The sequence below is a fragment of the Pempheris klunzingeri genome, chromosome 8, assembly GCF_042242105.1.
Source record: "Pempheris klunzingeri isolate RE-2024b chromosome 8, fPemKlu1.hap1, whole genome shotgun sequence".
Lineage (NCBI taxonomy): Eukaryota > Metazoa > Chordata > Actinopteri > Acropomatiformes > Pempheridae > Pempheris > Pempheris klunzingeri.
This window is the reverse complement of record NC_092019.1, coordinates 6,064,661-6,083,968: the sequence shown is the minus strand read 5'-3', so window position 1 is coordinate 6,083,968 and position 19,308 is coordinate 6,064,661. Positions and strand designations below refer to the sequence as shown.

Sequence of the window (19,308 nt, the reverse complement as noted above, 5' to 3'; positions counted from 1 at the left end):
AACCCTCGTGTGTTTCTCCAGCCGCGTCTGAATCACTAGTGAGGCTGCGTTCGGATGCTAAGGTGATCGGAGGCATTTGTTTTGATGTGAAGCGAAAAGGAGAGGTCACTTATGTGAGAGACTCTCTTTAGGTCTTCGCTGTAAATAAGGATGTGTTCATTAAAGTGCACATCCATTAGTGTTTTTGTTGCATATATCCTGTACATCTTTGGTGCTACATTTATGTGACATTTTTTGTCTTCCATTTACGAAAAAAATCATTATTTTACCAGTGTGTGCCTAATACTGTCCATTGTTTACATCAGATTTGTTGTTAAGTAACACAATAGGTGGTGGCTTTTGCTTGGATTATTCTGATGTGGTGTCTATTGTCTTCCTGTGTTGTTTTTTTCTTCATTGAGTAATTCAATTAACAATCAAAAATATATCTGTAGGAATTCTGCCGTCTGATATTGTGGGATTTTTCTGTAACTGGATATGGATGTACTGCACATTTTGTACCACACTGTTGGTAAACTTCTAGCCCTCTCTAACAGCCCATATTTTAACTGTACAGTAGTTCATGAACTATACACAGCACTCATACATCATACTGTCTCTCCTCAAAGCTGGTACTTCACTTTAGTGAGATTGTTCAGTGTTCAACATAGACGTTCAGCACAGAGAACACAAAAAGCATCTTTTCTACATGTACCTCACCACAACACTGATATCTATTGTACTGTACATTTATTATACTCAGACTAACTCAAATGGTCTGTGATCCAGTAGGCAGGGACCAAACCTCCTCTGTGGTTCGGTGAATCACCCAATCGCACGTGAGGAGTCCTTACCTTGGCCAGTGAGCAAGGCTGGCAGCATTGATTTATGAAGCCCACTAAAATTTATGGAAAGTTGTCACGTACGAAATTAAAGGGATGCTTCACAGAGCTTTTTCCTCACCAAAATGTCATTATTATTTTGGAGGAAAAGTAGGAGAAATGTAGGAGAAAAGTGGCTTATGAATAATTGATTCTCAACAAAAGAATAAATGCATTAACGCACAGTTAGCCTCCTCTAGGCTTTTCATCCACTTTCTGGCTGGTTTTCTTTCTGACAGTCAGACAATGATAAAATGATTGATAGCTAATTTTAGAAATCTGGGGCTTCTGACTGTGACCATACTTATCCATCTTAGCAATTTACGTTCATGAAATTCTAATATAATGTGTGTGTTTCAAGATTTTACTCCTCTTTAGTCAAAGAGGACTATTCTATTTTATCGGGACCACGATACACGATTTCAGGCCATGTTTGAAACAAAAGGTATAAAGTACGAGTTTAATGATGGGATTTTAGTGTGCAGCCCTACGTTCTATAAGTTCTGAGAAACATTGGATGTTTTCACAAAAGGAAAAAGGTGGTGAGATAAATGAATGGACACCTTACTCTGAGGTTCATAAATTCAGACAGAATTCAGACACGTTGTTATTGTCTCTCTACATCCCTTCATGTCCACTGCGGTGTGCACACAGATACAATCTGTGAAACTCTGAATCATTTATCAATGCACCACTCTCAGTACACTGTCTGGTTCCTCATCTCTCTCCCCTTGCACACACATACACACAAACACACACACACACACTCACACTATTAATTTGGAAATACAAACAGGTCATATCCAGGCAGGCTGTGTTGTTAATCTTGTGTCATCCTGTTGTTTATAATGCATTGCAAATGATGATGATTTAAGCACCTATATCAACAAACTAATCAGCTGCTATCAAAATGAAAATGAAAAATTGCCTGTGGCACTAAAAGAGTCAAATATTAGATACAACATTGTCTGCGTGAAGACTGTGCAACCTTTTAAATCAAATTGAATAATCACACAGGACCATTTTTCCATTGTGAATTCCTGTTTTTTTGCTTGTGTTTGGAGAATTTAGATTGCAAAGGTACTTGTGTTACATGCCGTACTGTTAAACTGGACTAGCTCATGAAGTACGTCTTTCCGTCCATGCAAAATGTGCTAAAAGGAGAACACAAGCAAGCCATGCTATATAGCATATAGAGTGTATTGCAGTGAGGACAGGGAGTGGTGCTGCACCCTGCTGCTTGGTCCTATTTCTCTCTCTCTTTCTGTGTATGTGTGTGTGACAGAGACAGAGCAGGCTTTCATCTGGTTTTGACAGGGACTGAGGCCTACGCAGTGCAGGGCAAAGTAAAGTGAAGCTACAGACTACAGACTGAAGTCTTAAGCCTCAGCAGAGTTGCACAGAGATGTGCTGTGATGCTAATGTGTGATTGATGCTACACACAGGCAGACATACTGTATGCTCACTGGAAATTTAAATAAACATTATCAACATGCACATAAACCTCAGCTCTTTTAAACCCATTATTTTTTTTATCAGGCTTAGACATAAACAAAGATATACACTGTTTATGAAAAGAACATCAAAAGTTCAGAAGTTCAAAGTCAACAACCACTAAATTTGTTCCCCTCTCTTTGATCTACAGGAAACGAAGCCCATCTGCATCCAGGGATCCAAACCAAAAATACGACCAAAGGGAGGGGGGTGACCACTCACAGTATGCCCCGACGGACGGCGGCATGCCCAGATCACCGTCTGACTATGGGGATGGGGACCCTCGGCGGGCTCCGCGGGGCCCACACATGTACCCAGATGTGGATGCGGCACGGATGGGCTACCGCAACCGGCAGGGCCCTGGGCGCTGGCACTCCCAGGAATACCCACTGGACCAGGAGTTAGATGGACCGCCCAGCGAGTATGACCTCCAACGGCAGCGCCAGGAGGAATTCCAGGCGCGCTATCGCAGTGACCCCAACCTGGCACGCTATCCCGTTAAGCCGCAGCCCTATGAGGAACAGATGAGGATGCATGCAGAGGTGGGCCGCCTTAGGCACGAGCGCCGTCATAGTGATGTCTCCTTGGCCTACACTGAGCAGGATGATCCGGGCCCCATCCGGCTGTCCCGTCAGCATCTCACCGAGCGCCGGCCGCCTATGGTGGGACAGCGCTCCTACTCTGTTGACCGCTCCTCCCCTGGGCCCATGGGTCCTGGCCTCGGAGGCCACAGAACCTCCAACCACAGCCCCCCAACGCCGCATCGTAGCCCCGTGCTGGGTGATCGATCTGGGGACCTGCGGAGAAGTGACCTAGGTGTAGGTGGGGATCACATGAGGAGGCAGCAACACCACTTGGACCCCAGTTCAGCTGTTCGCAAGACCAAGAGGGAGAAGATGGAGAGTATGTTGAGGAATGACTCGGTCAGCTCGGACCAGTCGGAGTCGGTGCGCCCACCACCCCCCAAGCCCCACAAAACCAAAAAGGGAGGAAAGATGCGGCAGGTGTCGCTGAGCAGCTCGGAGGAGGAGCTGGCCACCACGCCAGAGTACACCAGCTGTGAGGATGTGGAGATAGAGAGTGAGTCAGTCAGTGAGAAAGGTAGGGGCCACAGATACCACCAACCTCACTCAGTCTACTCTCTTTCTGCTTCTGTCTCAGTGTATAGAAAGCTTTATTTAGCATTACTATGCAAATGTATATTTCTCAAATGTTTTTATGCAGTTAAACAGCCATAATTTTCTACTACTACTGACATAATGTTGTTATTAGTAAAGACAGATTTTATTTAATCATAATTTGATTATTGTTGCTATCTCATTTGATATTCATTCTTGCTGCTGTTGACTCAGATATAACCTTCAGATTCCCCAGTCTACAGTCTCTGTATGTGCTTTGTATGTTTGTATGTGTATATGTATGTGTGGGGCTCATTATTTTTGAGGAGAAAAAAAATGTGAAAAAACTTTTCAAAGCTGAAAATCTATTAAAACATCAAAAACAAAAACATCTGGGCAGAAAGAAGATGAATGAGACTTGATGATGAGCCACTCATTTGCATTTCTCTCTAATTTTAATCTTCAGTTTCTATTTCTGAGCTTATCACAAAAGGACGTTCTTTACTGTAAACTGTAGTAAGCAGGGAATTCTTTCCTCAGAAAACATACATGTCATTATGTGTGATTACTTTAGTTTAAAATGATCTGCTACTGTTACAAATTCCCAGTATTTTCAGTAAAAATCTTTAGTAAAAAACCGAAAACAGTGAGCCTTACGTGTGTGCAAAGCACTATTGCGTTTTATGTATGTTATCTACAAATCTACTCTTAACAGATCTCGTGCCTTTGAAGAGGAGGCTTGTGCTCTCATGAGCCTGTCAGATATGTTTCAGTGTCGGTGTTCATGTGTGTGGCTGCCATTTGAATGAATGTAAAGCTACTGCTCCTTTTGTGGTTGTTCATCTTATGACACACTTTGCCAGGTCCTAGCAAAGCTGTTTCACATGATCAGTGTGTTCTAATGGACAGTGTTGCATAACTGTCAGACAGAGGGAGGCAGGGAGAGGGCTGGGGTGTGGGTGTCTAGTGAAACAAGGTGAGGTGTCTTAATAACAAATCTAGTGTATTTTATTGGGTAGTTTTTCCCGCTGCTTATGAATGGATGGATGTTATTAGCAAAAAGGTAATAAAAGAGCAGAAGGTTATGATATGTTTTCCTGCAGTATTCTGCCTTGACATCTTGGCTACCGCCAATATCATGCTAATGATGTCAGTCCTGTAATGTGGCAATAGGATTATTGTTTGGTCCGTTGGGGACGGGAGCAAAAACTGATCGTCAAAAACTGAGACATGTCATGTCTCTGCTCTGGGTTTATTCACCCAAATATAGAACAGTAGTTTTAGGGGTTTTCACGGTATGTTCTCCTGTTCATTTTTCAAATGATCACCACCACTTTTATTACGTCAGTATCTAAAGACTGTTTAAACATTAAAATAACACTGTGATTTATTCTTTCCTGCAGTGGATCCAGTTTACTATAGTGTACCTGACTGAAGTGTTTTGCTAGGTATCGGCTCAGCCTGGCCGGCCCTGCTGTTCAACTACAACAGGAAAATAGAAATGGACATCAGATCGCTCATGGCAAATGTCCTACCTGCTTGGAGACACAAGCGCACTTGTCCTAGTCTATAAACACGCACTGGCAAGCAAACAGTCAGAGCGACTGAATTAAATGCCACTTTGCATAAAATCAACATCAGAAGCAATTGTTTAGGCTGTTAGCTTCTTGACTGCTCCACCTGGTTGACAGTAGTCGTAATTGCAAATTGATTTTTTTGTCAAACCTGTAATTATGGAGGCCTTTCGCTTAGAATTGTTAAAAGCACTGAAAACAAAGAAAGGAGGAGGCGCAATCGACAAATGGAGAAATAAAAGATAGAAAGGAGCAAAGTACAGTTGTACAGTTTGGTTTTGTCAGTAGCACTAGACCAAAGCACCTGCCACATGCTCGAAATGTTTAAACTAGAGGAGAGGGGAGGAATTCAGCTGGTCTGCTCTGTTATGTAACTGTTCTCCTCACTGAAGGAAGCAGCCCGGCACCAGCGGTACATTATTGATGTGGGAGTTTCCAGGTTTCCAGGTAGCCGTGGAACTAAAATAGGGAGAAAAGCAGGCTGTTTTAAGGGTCAGAGTTTGTGTTGTTTGTGTTGTTTCTGTCTGCCTCCTCCACAGGTCAGCCCATGTAGGAGAGAGATGAAAAACAAAGGACAGAGATGTACTGTTGACCAGAATAAGTATAGTTTTTTTCATGCTAGCCACAAAACATACTTGGACAGCTGATTTTTAAGAGCTGACCTTGGTCTTAAGTTAGGTGTAATTAGCAGTTTCATTAATTCATGACACAATTAAGGCTGCTGTGATGTAATGCATACAGGGAGTCTGATGGATTCAGAAAAATCCACTGAACCATTTCTTTTAAAGCAGAGTCCTTGTTTGCACCCTGTCAAAGTAGACTTAATCATGTAACAGACAGCAGAGAGGGGATCCAAACTCCAGGCCCCAGATTTGGACATGCGACATTCTGGAGTGTATTAATATAATCAATAAAAACCTTATATAATACAATCATCAATACTCTGAAATATGATAGCAACACTGAAGAAAAAATCAGTGAATGAGTTTACAAACACATTTAGCACGATCATGACACCGATCATGATTTACACCCACTTCTCAGTCTAAAAAGCTGACCCAAGCAAGGAATCTCCCTGCGTGTACTACAGTACAACATGCAAACCAACCACTCTTTGATTATCTACCGTAAAGAACGCTTACTCTCACCATGAAAAAAAGAAACAGAAAAAAAAGCAGAGCAGCTAGGCAAAGAACATCAACTGTAATTGCATGTGAGGCCAGAGTGAGAGGGAGATGAAAAAGAGGGCAGAAAGCACCTTTTGGCCATATGTGGCCCGTCAGCGTCTTGGGATTTGTGCACTCAGCTTGACTGGGCCAGGGGATGGGTGTGTAACAGCAGGCCAAGCAGGGTGCATGTCGTGCTCTCAAATCTCCAATACCCCAAGGGGAGGCGCTGAGGAAAGAGGAGGGCTTGATGGGATGAGAAACGAGGGAGACCAAGGGGGAGGAGGAGTCTGGAGGAGGGAGGGTGTGCCAGCTGTAATGGGCCTGGCTCATGCCTGCGAGCGCTGGAGTCTGATTTATCGTGATGGTCCTCTCCCTGTGTTTTCTTCTTTATTGATTCACCTGACATGCAGTCTCATAGTAGTGCCGAACGGACAGAAAAGGAGAGGCTGGCTGGCTAACTACAGCAGAGAGGTGGACATTGTGTCGTGACAGCCTAAGTTACATCCTCATTAATGGCTTTTGGGATCAGTTTTTGTATTTTACTAAGTCTGTTGGGTTGGTAGTCTGTGGTCTCAAGCTGGATATTAGAAAAGTATATGTATTCATTTAACCTTTTATACTTTAATGGCTAATGTTACTGTGTTTTTGCTTAACAGGAGAAGCTAGTTGTGCCTTTTGTTTTAGAAAACAAGTCCATGCCTCCACCAGGAGGTTTAACACTGACACTGTATCACCTTTCTAGCATGGTGACTATGTTTAAACATACAGACTGTTTCACCCCTGCCTCTTTTCTGCTCTCGCCCCTTGAATTGTAGTAAAAACAGCATCAATAATTAATGATCCAATTAATAGTTTACACTGGTTTTTATTGAGCTGTCAAAGTGATGGAGAGCCTGCTGGTGGTGAACTCCGCCACTGCCTGCGCTCTGCCTTCGCCCTGAATCAGCACTTTGTGGGGCTCTGGAGCCGGGGCAAAACGGCAGGGCTGGGCGCAGACTGCTGATGCTCACAATTTATGGCCATGATGAGTTTCCTGCTCCCTGAAAAACCACACAGTGCCTCGCTCGGGATCAGTGCCCAATTGTGGCGTGCCGCTGGTAATAAAGCTTTGGAGAAAGAAAGGGGAAAGGCTGTATGTACCTCCACGCTGGTGCCCACTCTGATTGTTTTTGACACACATCGAGGGTGGGCTGGAGACGGGCCTGGGACAAGTGGGGGAGTCTAGCGGGAGGGAGAGCAGGCTGAGGTGGAGGTGACACCGTGACTGATACAACCTTCAGACTATCTATAGCATTTAGTCTATGTATAGTTCCAAAATAGACCATTGCGAGCCTCTCACAGTCTCAACATGAGGTGATTTACATGATATGTTTCTTCCTCTCCTTGATCATAAATGCAGGCCTTAAGCTGTTTAGACTATCATGGCCACATTAGGCAAGTGACTTGTTCAATGAGAGTGTCTACCACGCTGAACGGGGCTCTGGTGTTTATGCTCCCGACAGAATAGCAGCTGTGAGGCAAAGAGGGTAATCACTGTTGTCAGCTGTTGGTTAGAGGGCCGCAGAGGGCAAAGCCTGTCTGGGGACATCCATAATGTTTTATCACAGTGCATAACTGTGTACAATAAGGAGTTTTAGCACTCGCCTGCACTGATGGATGGATAGTTATAGGTGAGGGAAGGAGGAAAGTTTGTCCGTTTGTCTCAGACTGACCTTGCATCATAGGCAGAACTCATAAGATGACGAAAATTGTAAGTGTGGAGATGTTATTGGAGAGCATAAACTCTGTGTGGTGCTGATATGGATATTAATATTAACCATTGTGTTGGAACACAACCAAAATAACAAAGGGCAGTAAATCTGAAAGTGGGCTATCAACCCAAAGGTGTACAACATTTTTGTTCTTTTGTAAAAAAATTGAAGTGCACAACGTGTGGAACTATATTACAGGAATAATGATACTAAATAAACGAGACTACTAAAAACATGCTAAATCAATATCACCAATAATCACAGTGCATTCACCAAATTAATTGCTGAGATATGGGAACAAAACGAAATCAGATAGGGCAAGCTGTGGCTCAGGAGGAAGGTGATCTATTAATCACAGGGTCGGTGGCTCAATCTGTTCCTCGTCCTGTCCTTGACTAAGACACTGACCCCACATTGCTCCAAATGGGCATGCCAGTGCAATGAGGGATTATATATAACATTTAAGGGGTGTTCACTTTTTTTAACTTAATATTTAATTTGATTTAGTTGTCCTGTAGTCAGATTGTAAAAAAAAAAAAGAACCTGTATCGGCAGTTATTTTAGTCGTCATTATAGATTGAGTAACAATGGACGAGCCTGTGAATATGAGACTGAAGTAGTAGTAAACCTGAATTATGCTTTGAAAACAGATCTTTGTTGTGTATTTTAGGTGCTTTATTTCTGCATTAGTTGTGTATATATTGTCATATTGTTAGAAGAGCGTAAGATGTGGCTATATTTATTCACAGCGGCACTATCTTTACAGCATTTTTCCTATGAGCAGCTTCTTTTTTCTTTATTGAAAATCACTTCCTCTTTACCCCTGTATGCTCCAGCTCCCCACGGCCTCCTCCTCTACATCCAGAAGCATATGCAGTCTATTTTTATGCCTTTCCATCAGACTTGCCTGATTTCCCTGAGATTGACTCCTCAGCCAGATAATGCCTGAAGGGGGCCTGTCCTGTATAGATCCATTAGGTCTTACAGCCCGTTGCAAGGGAAGTGAAGTGTGGGGAATGTGATGTATATGGCCCAGGGGTTGCACAAGAGCAGTTTTTTCATTTGACCTTACCTGTGCCTGCAGCCCTAAGGTTCAATACAGCTGCATACAGTCATGCAAGCACACGAGTATATCAACAGCTGCACATGTACAAGTGGAAGCCCAGGATATGCTGAATGCCTGGCAGCACCAAATAGGATTTCTCTATTGTTTAAATGACCATCCTTTATATGCTTTAATAAGGGCAATTTAATTTGGACAATTTCTTAATTCACTTTATTACTAAATTCTAAAATGACTTGATAGTGAACGTTTAAATGCCCATTGCCTCTTCATAATGTAATGTAAAATGCAGAGCTATGCTACAGGACACAGAAATGACCCATTTCTCAGTGGGTCGACAGCAGAATCTCTCTGACAACTTATATGATTTCTCTGTGTCTTTTTTTTTTTTTTTACCTCCATACTGCTTTCTATTGGGAATCATAGTACGAGGTTAAGATTCAATATTTTTCTCTCAGCTCTGTGCATCCACATGGGAAAACAGGGCAAATCCTATAGAATGGCAATGTTGGTTTTGCATACATAGCTGTGTGCACAGTGTGTTAAGAGTTGTTTGTTCTGATGGAAGTGTCACATTCTCTGGCAAGAGTTAGGGTTATATGAGAAAATCAAAAAAAGTTTTCAAAAAACATCACAGAATCCTCAAATATCAATATTGTATAGCCACTTCCCAACCTATATTTTTCCAGGCTGTGTGTCCACTGGTGCTACTACAGAAGTTGTAATCAGAGGCTCATCTTTAAAAGCTCTCCCTTGTGCACTTTAGATTGAGGTCAGTTAAGGCTGTGTGGCACTGCAATCTGAATCCCCAGTTAAACACATTAGAGATCCGCCCTGCTCCCTCCTCCAGATGCAGCTACTGCGGGATAAGATAGCAGCATGCTAATTTTGTTTGAACAAAATGCGAGTTGTCTGCTGATTTGAACTTGCAGGTAGCGTCCCTCTCTCTGGAAATTAAGGTGATAATAAAAGGAGAAAGGTGTTTTAGTGAAGAGAAGAGTGAACAGTAGATGCAATATTAGCCTTATCTTTGGACAAATATTACTGTCTGATTAATACTAATAATGATCACATTTATTGAACATAGGGGCTTTGCTGTGTGAAAAGGTGCCTCTGCCCTTTTACCCTATAGGTTGATTTATGTTATGTAGCTTTCAGGCAGGGTGACCTACATCTACTGTGAGAAGAAAAAACACAGCAAGAAACCCAGAAAGTATTAAGAAGACGATGATTGATCGCCAGTATCATTTGAAAGTGGCATTAGTAGTAGAGCTCCCATAAACCTATTTCTTTCCCTCACTCCACGTCCATAGTAACATAATATTTGTTGTGAACAGCGAGACTTATAAGAATTTTAAATAATGAATTAACAAGATGTCCTGAAAGGGAAGAACAGTTTCTTTCAAAGCAATATTCCTAGGTAGTGTAAAAATATAGAGTACGTCTCATAATAAAATAAACCCACTGTCATTCAAATCAATGTGAACTGACAGCAGAAGTTGGAAAAGTCTCAAAAATGTCACAGAATTAATTCAGTATTCTACCTATAATTGGAACAGTATTAAGAGAATTTGATTCCTCGTCCTGTCTGTGATGAGTTTGCATGTTGTCGGTATCTTTAATGTGTAAGCATGACTGTGGGGATTGTCCTGCAGGAAAGACGAGGAAATAAGGAGGAAAGAATATATGACATATATGTCAAAACTGAGGGTGTGGTGGCTGAGAAAGCAGGCTTGTGTCCTTCTCTGACTCTGCAGTGTTGAGGTGGACTAATCGTCATCGATCCTTTTATTACCTGAGCTGCATCTTTCTTTCTCCACAGAGGTCTTAGAGTTGCACATGATGATCACCTTTTGAGTTTGAGCAGTATGCGAGAGATTGTGTGTGTGTGTGCGCATAAATGAATGGTTCGCTGTCTTGTTCCGTGCTGTGTATTATGTGTGTGTGTGTGTGTGTGTGTGCGTGTGTGTGTGTGTGTTAATGTCTGTACGTTGTGGTGTCCTCACCGGTCCCTCTTGCTGTCCTCTCTCGTGTATGTGTGCCCTTTCCCCTCACCTTACAGGAGATTTGGATGGCCATTGGTGGGACCATGCGTCTTGGCATAGCAGCGAGGCCTCCCCAATGTCTTTGGTGAGACATGTGGAGCCCTGCCTTGACCCCCCCCCTCCCCCCGCCCCTTAACCCCCATCTCTCTCTCCCTCTCTCTGTCTCTCTCCTCCCCCATCCCCCCCGTCTCCCAGAGTCTTTTGTCATTTCATGTTTCCTTCGTTTTATTTACACCTTTGCATGTTGTTTTTCTGTTTTTCTTTCTGTTTTATCCCACACCTGTAGGGGACAGTCAAAGGGGAAAAAGAAAAACTATTGAGCAGGCATTTATGTCCGAGCCGACACACACCTTATCTGAGAGGCAAAAGAAAATGGTGCGCTTTGGGGGACACTCATTTGAAGAGGACTTGGCATGGTGTGAACCGCAGGTTAAAGACTCGGGAGTTGATACGTGCAGTAGCACTACCCTAAACGAGGAGCATAGCCATAGTGAGAAGGTACTGAGACAATCTAGCCTGCATTTTGTTATTATTATTTATGACCTACCCATCCAGTCTTTGTTTGCTCTCTGTCACTAAGTGTAAATAGGTGAGATGTTTGTTTTTTGGATTTTATTTGACGTTGTTTAATTGATTTCTCTTTTCGGTTACTTTTGGCTCCACCTTGCTTGGTGTTGCTAAAAAAAAAGTCTTTTGGGGGCACCCTCTTTGCTTGCTACTTGTACTTGCTGTTTTGCTCCCCAAACAGAAACTACACATCTTACAGTAGTTGTTGAAGAAGAGCATTGACACACAACCTCTCTGTTTTGTCATGGCACACAGGAATGTGGGTCTCTCCTAGTTGCATGCTCGTTCTCCTCCGTATGTTGTGTTCTTGCTCTGCTGCGGTCCTGTTTAGTGCAGTTGGACACCTTTACTCAGGCCCGTTCCTCTCACTCTGCTGCCCTACCCCACAGCACCCAGTCCAGACAGAACCCGCCCCCTGCCCAACTTTCCACTCACTTCTATAGCAAAGCTTAAATGACTGTAAGCACACAAAACAGGGAAGACTGGATTTGTTTTGCACAAAAAAATCAAAATGTTTCTCTTTTTTCCCTTCCACTGCGCGTCTGTGATTTCACCCTATCTGTCTCTCATGGCTTTATTCTGTGCTGTCTGTTTTTCATCCCTATGGATCTTTAAACTGGCACCTCATGGTCCACTATCATTTGTTCTTGTATCTTGACCTTTTCCCCCCCCTTTTCACTGTCTGCTTTCCCCTCACTACTCCACTTGATGGTGGTTGTATGTTTGTGTGTTGTGAAGCACCGGAGTGACGCTCTGGTCTTCCTGCTCCAGTTTGAAGGGCTGGTTTGAGGAGGAGTGTTGGGGCTGCTTGCTTTACTCTGCATGGGGCGCTGCATGAAGCTCACTCCACCCTCACACTGGCAGGTTCACACAAGCTCTGGAAATAACACCTAACACTACTGTGTTACAGAGGGTGTTATTTTTCATCAGTAGTTTTGTCCATTATTAATGTAGTAATTTAATATTTCATTCATCTCAGAATGTAAATAATTGAGCCGAAAAAAATAACCAGTCTTGTCGAGTCAACGGAGTTTGTGTGAACTTTCTTCCCTGAGTGAATAAATACTTTCCCCCCATGCCCCCTTTTCGCTATTGAGAGTTGTCTTCTTTGGTCTGAAGTAATCAAATTCAAGTGGATGAGTTGTTAAACAAAAGGTGTGTTGTTACTCTGACCTTGTAGCACCCGGTGACGTGGCAGACGTCCAAAGATGGGGATCGTCTAATAGGACGTATTTTGCTCAACAAGCGCATGAAAGATGGAAGTGTGCCTCGAGACTCAGGAGCTCTGCTTGGTCTAAAGGTGAGTCTATAATGACTCCGTCTACCTGTCTGTGTGTGTGTGTGTGTGTGTGTAAAGGTATAATGCAAACAAACATCAATACAATGAACATTTCAAACTGGGGCACTGCACCAGCAAGCTTCCTGTGGTAGCGTCATCATTCCAAAATAACATGTTAGGATACACACATCTAGTATACAGGGCCCAAAATATGTTGGCAATAGACTTCAGGTGATAGCAACATCATACCCAGGAATTCTGGGAACATTTGACTCATATGAACATTTATAGACACACAGTATATAATAACTTTTCGGGTAGGAATTCTATTGTTTTGTGTACTTGTTTTTGTGTGAGGCTGATTTTTCTCTTTGGCTTCCAATTATCGATTACATCATAGTGCTACTCAGTATTAATATTCATTAAAGACTTGATTATGTTCCTGATGAATATTAATGAAATGCGTTTGATATTGAGCTGTATAATTTTCTGAACTCACTCACACTGAAGTACTTTAATGAACTCCATTTAGCAGTTCAGAGGAAACAAGTCAGTGCAGAACCTGTCAGCGTTGTCAATGCCCAGATTTGGCAATTGAAATATTACTATATATATATATATATCTATGTATATATTACAAGGTCATATTGTATCACACTGTTATTGCAGTTTTATGTATTGAATAATATCATCACAATCCCCCAAGTACTATGCTTGCTGTTTTTAGTTCTCTTATGATTTCAGTGCTGTATAGCCTACTTGTATAGGTCACATTCTAGCTTCACATCATGTAAACCTTTTTGTCAGTTTGTCATTGTTGTGGAGTCACTACATTGCCCAAAGCATATAAAAGATTTTCTCTTTTGGTAGATGCTTTGGTATCCCTTTCCCTTGTCACTGTTGCGTAAATCTGTAGGTGGTGCACACTGGTAAAACAGCTGAGCAGCCAAAGTCCAGAGGAGCATGGAGGGCCACGAGGAGAGAGAACAGAGAGCGTCAAGATGGGGAAAAATCATTACTGATTGAATGAGCCTCCTGAAATGGCATGTTTGTGTCTGCTCAGTGCCTCTGTGCGTTTCTGTCCGCTCAGCAGCAGCCATCCAGCTCGGCATCCAGGCAGTCAGTCCATCAGTCAGCCTGCCAGCCTCGCCCTCACTGTCCATCTCTCTCTCTTTTCCTCTGCAAGCCTCCTTCTCTGGCTCCTGCCTGTTACATAAAGCCATTTCATTTAGCAGACTTCCCTAAGCTCCTTTGTATGTTGGCATTCAGCTGCCATTAAGAGGGATTTTTATTTGTATGATGCCCATGTAAGCTGAGCGGAGTGGAGTACAGCAGCTCAGGACTGTACAGTACAGCTCTAGCCCACGGGCCTGCGCTGTTACAGGACCACAGAGCAGCACCAGAGTGTGTCCCTGGGGAAGAAAGTGTCGCCCTGGACATTTAGTAAAAAACAGAGATGCACTTTTACCATTGACCCTCTCCTTGTAATGCTTTTATTAAGGACTCATACCTTGCAGGCAAAATCTAAAGTCATGACATCAACAGGATACTTTGAAGGGAAAAGAATCCTCTTCTGCAACTTTTGTAATAAAGAGTTAAATGGCACATTAAGGCTGTGGTTATAGCAACACTGACAGCTCAAGTCTAGCTTTCACATGTATTTCAGTGCTAATCCAGTCCCCTCTTTGCTTCTACAGGTGGTGGGAGGCAAGATGACAGAATCTGGTAGACTTTGTGCTTTTATCACTAAAGTGAGGAAAGGAAGTCTAGCAGACACTGTCGGACACCTCAGACCAGGTATCATAAACACACACACACACACTGTTATATAGAAACTATTGCATGGACAGAGGAGTATTCATGCTCTAAAGGTGCATGATAATAATGTGTATTTTCTACACTGTGACAACATGGAGCCGTACCATGTGACATTCAGTACCTCTGGTGTGTTTGCAGGTGACCAGGTGCTGGAGTGGAATGGGAAGCTTTTACAAGGAGCCACATTTAAAGAAGTTTACAATATCATTCTAGAATCGAAGCCTGAGCCACAGGTGGAGCTGGTGGTCTCACGGCCTATAGGGTGAGAGTTCGCACTCACTGTCTCAAACACACCACACTCTTCCCGGGACAATTGGGGTCGGATGTTATTGAGCGGTGAGGGAGACTGGATGACAGTAACTGTGGTGTTTGACACAAGAGGAATTTAATTAGAGGTTTAAATTTGTGTTAACAACACAGAGTGAATTATTGCTTTTGTTAAATTATAGTTTAATTTTTTTTTTTGTTTTAATCAGTAACAAGTCAAGACACGGTCCTGTCCAACGTGTCTACCTGCCTCTTACCAAGTGAATACTGGGATAGCTTCCAAGCTCTGGTGACCCTGAAAAAGAAATAATCAGTAGGAGAGGTTGAATTTATTAATCAAATTAAATGTTATTCTTTTGCCAAGTAGCTAGTGCTAGGCCAACATACACAGGTTGAAATTGTATTTTTTCAAAAAAGCTTTTTAACATTAATTGAACAGCTGTGCAATCAAATGTGTGGCTTTTTCAGGAATTTTCAAAATAGCTTCAGATGTGATTCTGTGAATCAGAACACAGACATTAATGAACCACATATATGTCCCAAACTAAGACCAATGGAAGCAGGAATTACACATAAAGATTGTGATTAAATCACAATTTCGCTATAAAGCAATTATAGTTCTTATGTCTGTAGGCTCATTCATGCCACGTCACTGCCTGCATTACTCAGAGTCACTTTGAATTGAATTCTTTTTAATATGGAGACTTGAAAAAGGAAATCCAAGAGGGAATATAGCTCGTTTTCTCATTGACTGTGTTTGTGAATGAGTGGCGCTGGCTTGTTTATTTGACATCTGTTCCTCCCTTCCTCTGTCGGCTCAGGCCTGGTATGGGACCGAAGCAAACAGAAGCCTGCCGCCTGGCTTGTACTCTCTTCTCCGATTGTTTTTGAAAGGGTTAATAGTGGGGAAAAACAGCGGCACCTTTGCTTTGTCAATTTCTATATCTGACCTGCTTTGTGCTGCTGAGGGAGCTGCTGGGTGAATGAAGACTAATGCGGTGCTTACGGTCATTAAAGCACAGTGCAGTCAGCATTAGCTCAAATTGATCCTTTCCATCCCCTCCCTCTCTCCTGTCTCACACACTCACGCTCTTTTTCTTTTTCAGAGATATTCCAAGGATACCAGACAGCACACATGCACAACTGGAATCAAGTGAGTCTCGTCTGGTTTTGCAGCCTATTTCATTATCCCATTAATCAGCCTAGAAACATCAAGTGAACTAACCATCTCTGAGAGTTGCTTCTGTCAGTCTGCCTCTCTGTATTTCTGTCTTTCTCATGTAGCACTTTCTTGCCATCTTTTTGCCTCTCTTCTTGTCTATATCTTTTTATCTTCCTTACTACTTCCCTCCTCTCTCACTGTATCTCCTCATGTTACTAAAACCAACATTACTACTTAAATAATCTGACTGTATCGTCTGTCCACTGTCAGGTTCGAGTTCTTTTGAGTCTCAGAAGATGGATCGCCCATCCATCTCCGTCACGTCCCCCATGAGTCCCAGCATGCTGAGGGACGCCCCCCAGTACCTGTCAGGACAGCTCTCAGTGAGTGACCTTAGCATGGCATACAGACTACATATAAGTTCCAAGGAGGGACTGCATTGTTAGATTTCTGTTGAAAATGTATAACTAAACTAGAATATCTAGTCCACATGACTAGATATTCTGGAATATGCTATTCACATTGTGCATTTATTGTGCAACTCAAAATATAAATTTGAATTCTGGTCCAAACCATTGGGCTACAAGACACAGTGTTTCTCACTCTGCCTGTTCAGCTGGCCTTCCACCAACCCAGCACAGGACTGTAGATCAGGTTACTGTGTGTGTTGTCCATTATCTAGTATAAAAACCCTCTTGGGGTAAATTGGTAAAAGGTTGCATTAAAGCAAGAGATAAATCAACTCTCAAATTTAGGATCCACAGGGGAAATAGCTTCAGCATCTGAGTAACACCTCCAGGACGCATTTTTCTCATAATGTTTGGGGGAAATAGTTGCCTGACATTGGGTTTGAAGGCTGATACCACCACCAAGCCTGATGATTTTAAGATTGAACTATTTTAAAGTATAAAGTTTACAGTAGCTTTTGGTGATGTGCTATTTCAGGAAAATGGCTGATTCCAACCGCTGTAATGAACTGTAATTTGAGTAATTTGACTCACACTGACACCTGTAGAACTGTGCCAACCTGTTAAAATCACACACTGGATTCTGCAAACCTCAAATCTCGCCTAGATGCTTCTTATGTTCTGCAGTTCTTTGCAGCAGCTGGCCTTGGAATTCAAAAACATCTGATGACTGAAACAGTTTGGTTCATTGACTAAACCTTGTAAGACCTGCAGTGTCTGATGACTAATTCTGCACAGTAAAGAACTGTCAGTATGATATTTTTGGAGCAGTCTGTATATTGTGTTTGGGGATAAACAGGGTTTAACGTCACTGTGACGCAAGCTTTGAAGCAGAGGAGAAAGGGTCCAGAGTAGAAAGAGAGATATAATTGTGAGGCACTGATCATTTCAAAGGGCCCGTGCAGAACAGAGCAGAGAAGCTCAGGGACAAGCAATCACCAAAAAAACAGAGAGACGCAAAGATATAAGTGAAAGATGAATGTAAAATAAGAATGAACCCACTGACCTAAATCTTCCATCTGAAACTACAAACTTCTGTTGTTGTGTTTTAGAGTGTATTGTGAGTTTTTGTTGTTGTTTTGTGGGGTTTTGGTTTTATTGCATTTTCTTTTCTTTTCTTTTTTTTGCTGTTTAATTTTGCTTATCCAGAGCCAAAGCCTTAGTAGAAGAACAACGCCTTTTGCCCCTAGGGTCCAGGTAATGGGCCCTGTCTGAAGGGCACAATCTCTATTTGGTCTTTGCTCATTGACTGTTGACTGGCCTTTTTTCTGTTTCCATACTTTGGAAAATGCATTTCCAGGGAAATGGCAGCTTCAAGTTTCCCTCTCAGTGTAGTGCATTGTGTCATTTTCTTCAATTTGATTTCTTGGTATCATTGTTATGACAGGAGTTCTTATTACTCATTTAACCCATTCACATCATTATTCCTAGGTAGTGCATGCCAACTAATCTGAACACATTTTCAAGAGACACTCTTCCATTGCCTGATTTGACACCAGTAATTGTGTACAATGTATCATGTTTTATGAATCTTTGGCAATGCAGGACGGTGTCTCCCTGAGCTTTTTTAGGACAAAGGACTTGGGTTATTTTCTGCTTCAGTGTGACATGAACCCAGGCCTCAATAACTCCTACTACTCCAACCTGACACACATCTACGGGATAACTCCTCTGTGGTTGATGGGTCTGCAGTTTCATGTTGCAGTGAAAAGATACCAAGTTCACCGTCCTGTGTTGGAAACCAAATTGCATCTTCCCTTCCAGATGAGACTTAACTTATAAGCAAATTGTACCTCCCAATAATAAACTTCAACATGAGCAAAGCCTTCAATGTTTTGTTTTCGCACCGAGAGCCTCTTTTAATCTGTCATCTTTGTGGTTTTTGTTCAGTGACACTCAGTAGGATCACTTTGTGTGATTCAGTTACATTGACAGTTAACACTCGCTTAGAATTTAGACGCTTATCTCACTTACACTGTGTCAGTATGTTTTGCTTAAGAGTACCTTCAACCAACTTTATATGGATCTGATGCTAGAGTATTGGTATATGCATAATCGAGCGTGCAGATACCTGCAAGGACTACTGGGGGTTTTCAAATTTATAGGGGTCCAAACACATTTGTTGAAGTTAAAATGAAGCTAAAATAAGTTTGTGTGCGTGTGTGTGTTCTTGTGTGTACTCTTGGAAAAGCTTGTATGTTTCAGTTAAAAAATTCTTAGATGGAAACATGTATTACCACACGTAATAATTACTTTACATAATAATTACATTTCCAAGGTGAATCTTGTCAGAGACGTTACACCAAAGACAGGACATTGTTGTCATATTTTGCAATATCTTATATTTTTGAGGGCTACATGAGGTTATATGGTACAATTTGTTTTCCCATAAGCCCTCTGCTGTCTGTTTTGCCAACATGAAATCTATGGACTTGTCTTGAATGCGTTGCTGCATGTGTAGCTGGTAGTCTGAAATGGTGCAGACCCTTTCCATAATCATATTTTTAACGAAGTATGGACAAGAGCTTAGAAGTCTTATTTCTCATTTCATCTACTCTTTAAGGCCTCAGTTGGAGTTTTTTCTTCTTCTAAGTGTCTTCTTTTGGAGTCCATACTTCCCTTTTAGTGTGAACTATCGTCAATTCCTCTTGCAACAGCATGATTGATTTCTCCA

At 42.2% G+C, this 19,308-nt stretch overlaps 1 protein-coding gene across 1 annotated transcript in view; it reads left to right on the top strand.

The window, feature by feature from the left end:
* Positions 1-19,308, top strand: part of rims2a (regulating synaptic membrane exocytosis 2a) — a 133,329-nt gene that overhangs the window by 61,360 nt on the left and 52,661 nt on the right. Inside the window, exons 7-14 of the mRNA XM_070834694.1 lie at positions 2,506-3,455; positions 11,361-11,572; positions 12,822-12,941; positions 14,618-14,717; positions 14,877-15,000; positions 16,112-16,158; positions 16,438-16,550; positions 17,784-17,831. Of these exons, the coding sequence (XP_070690795.1) occupies positions 2,506-3,455; positions 11,361-11,572; positions 12,822-12,941; positions 14,618-14,717; positions 14,877-15,000; positions 16,112-16,158; positions 16,438-16,550; positions 17,784-17,831 (1,714 nt within the window). The remainder of the gene's footprint in view (positions 1-2,505; positions 3,456-11,360; positions 11,573-12,821; positions 12,942-14,617; positions 14,718-14,876; positions 15,001-16,111; positions 16,159-16,437; positions 16,551-17,783; positions 17,832-19,308) is intronic.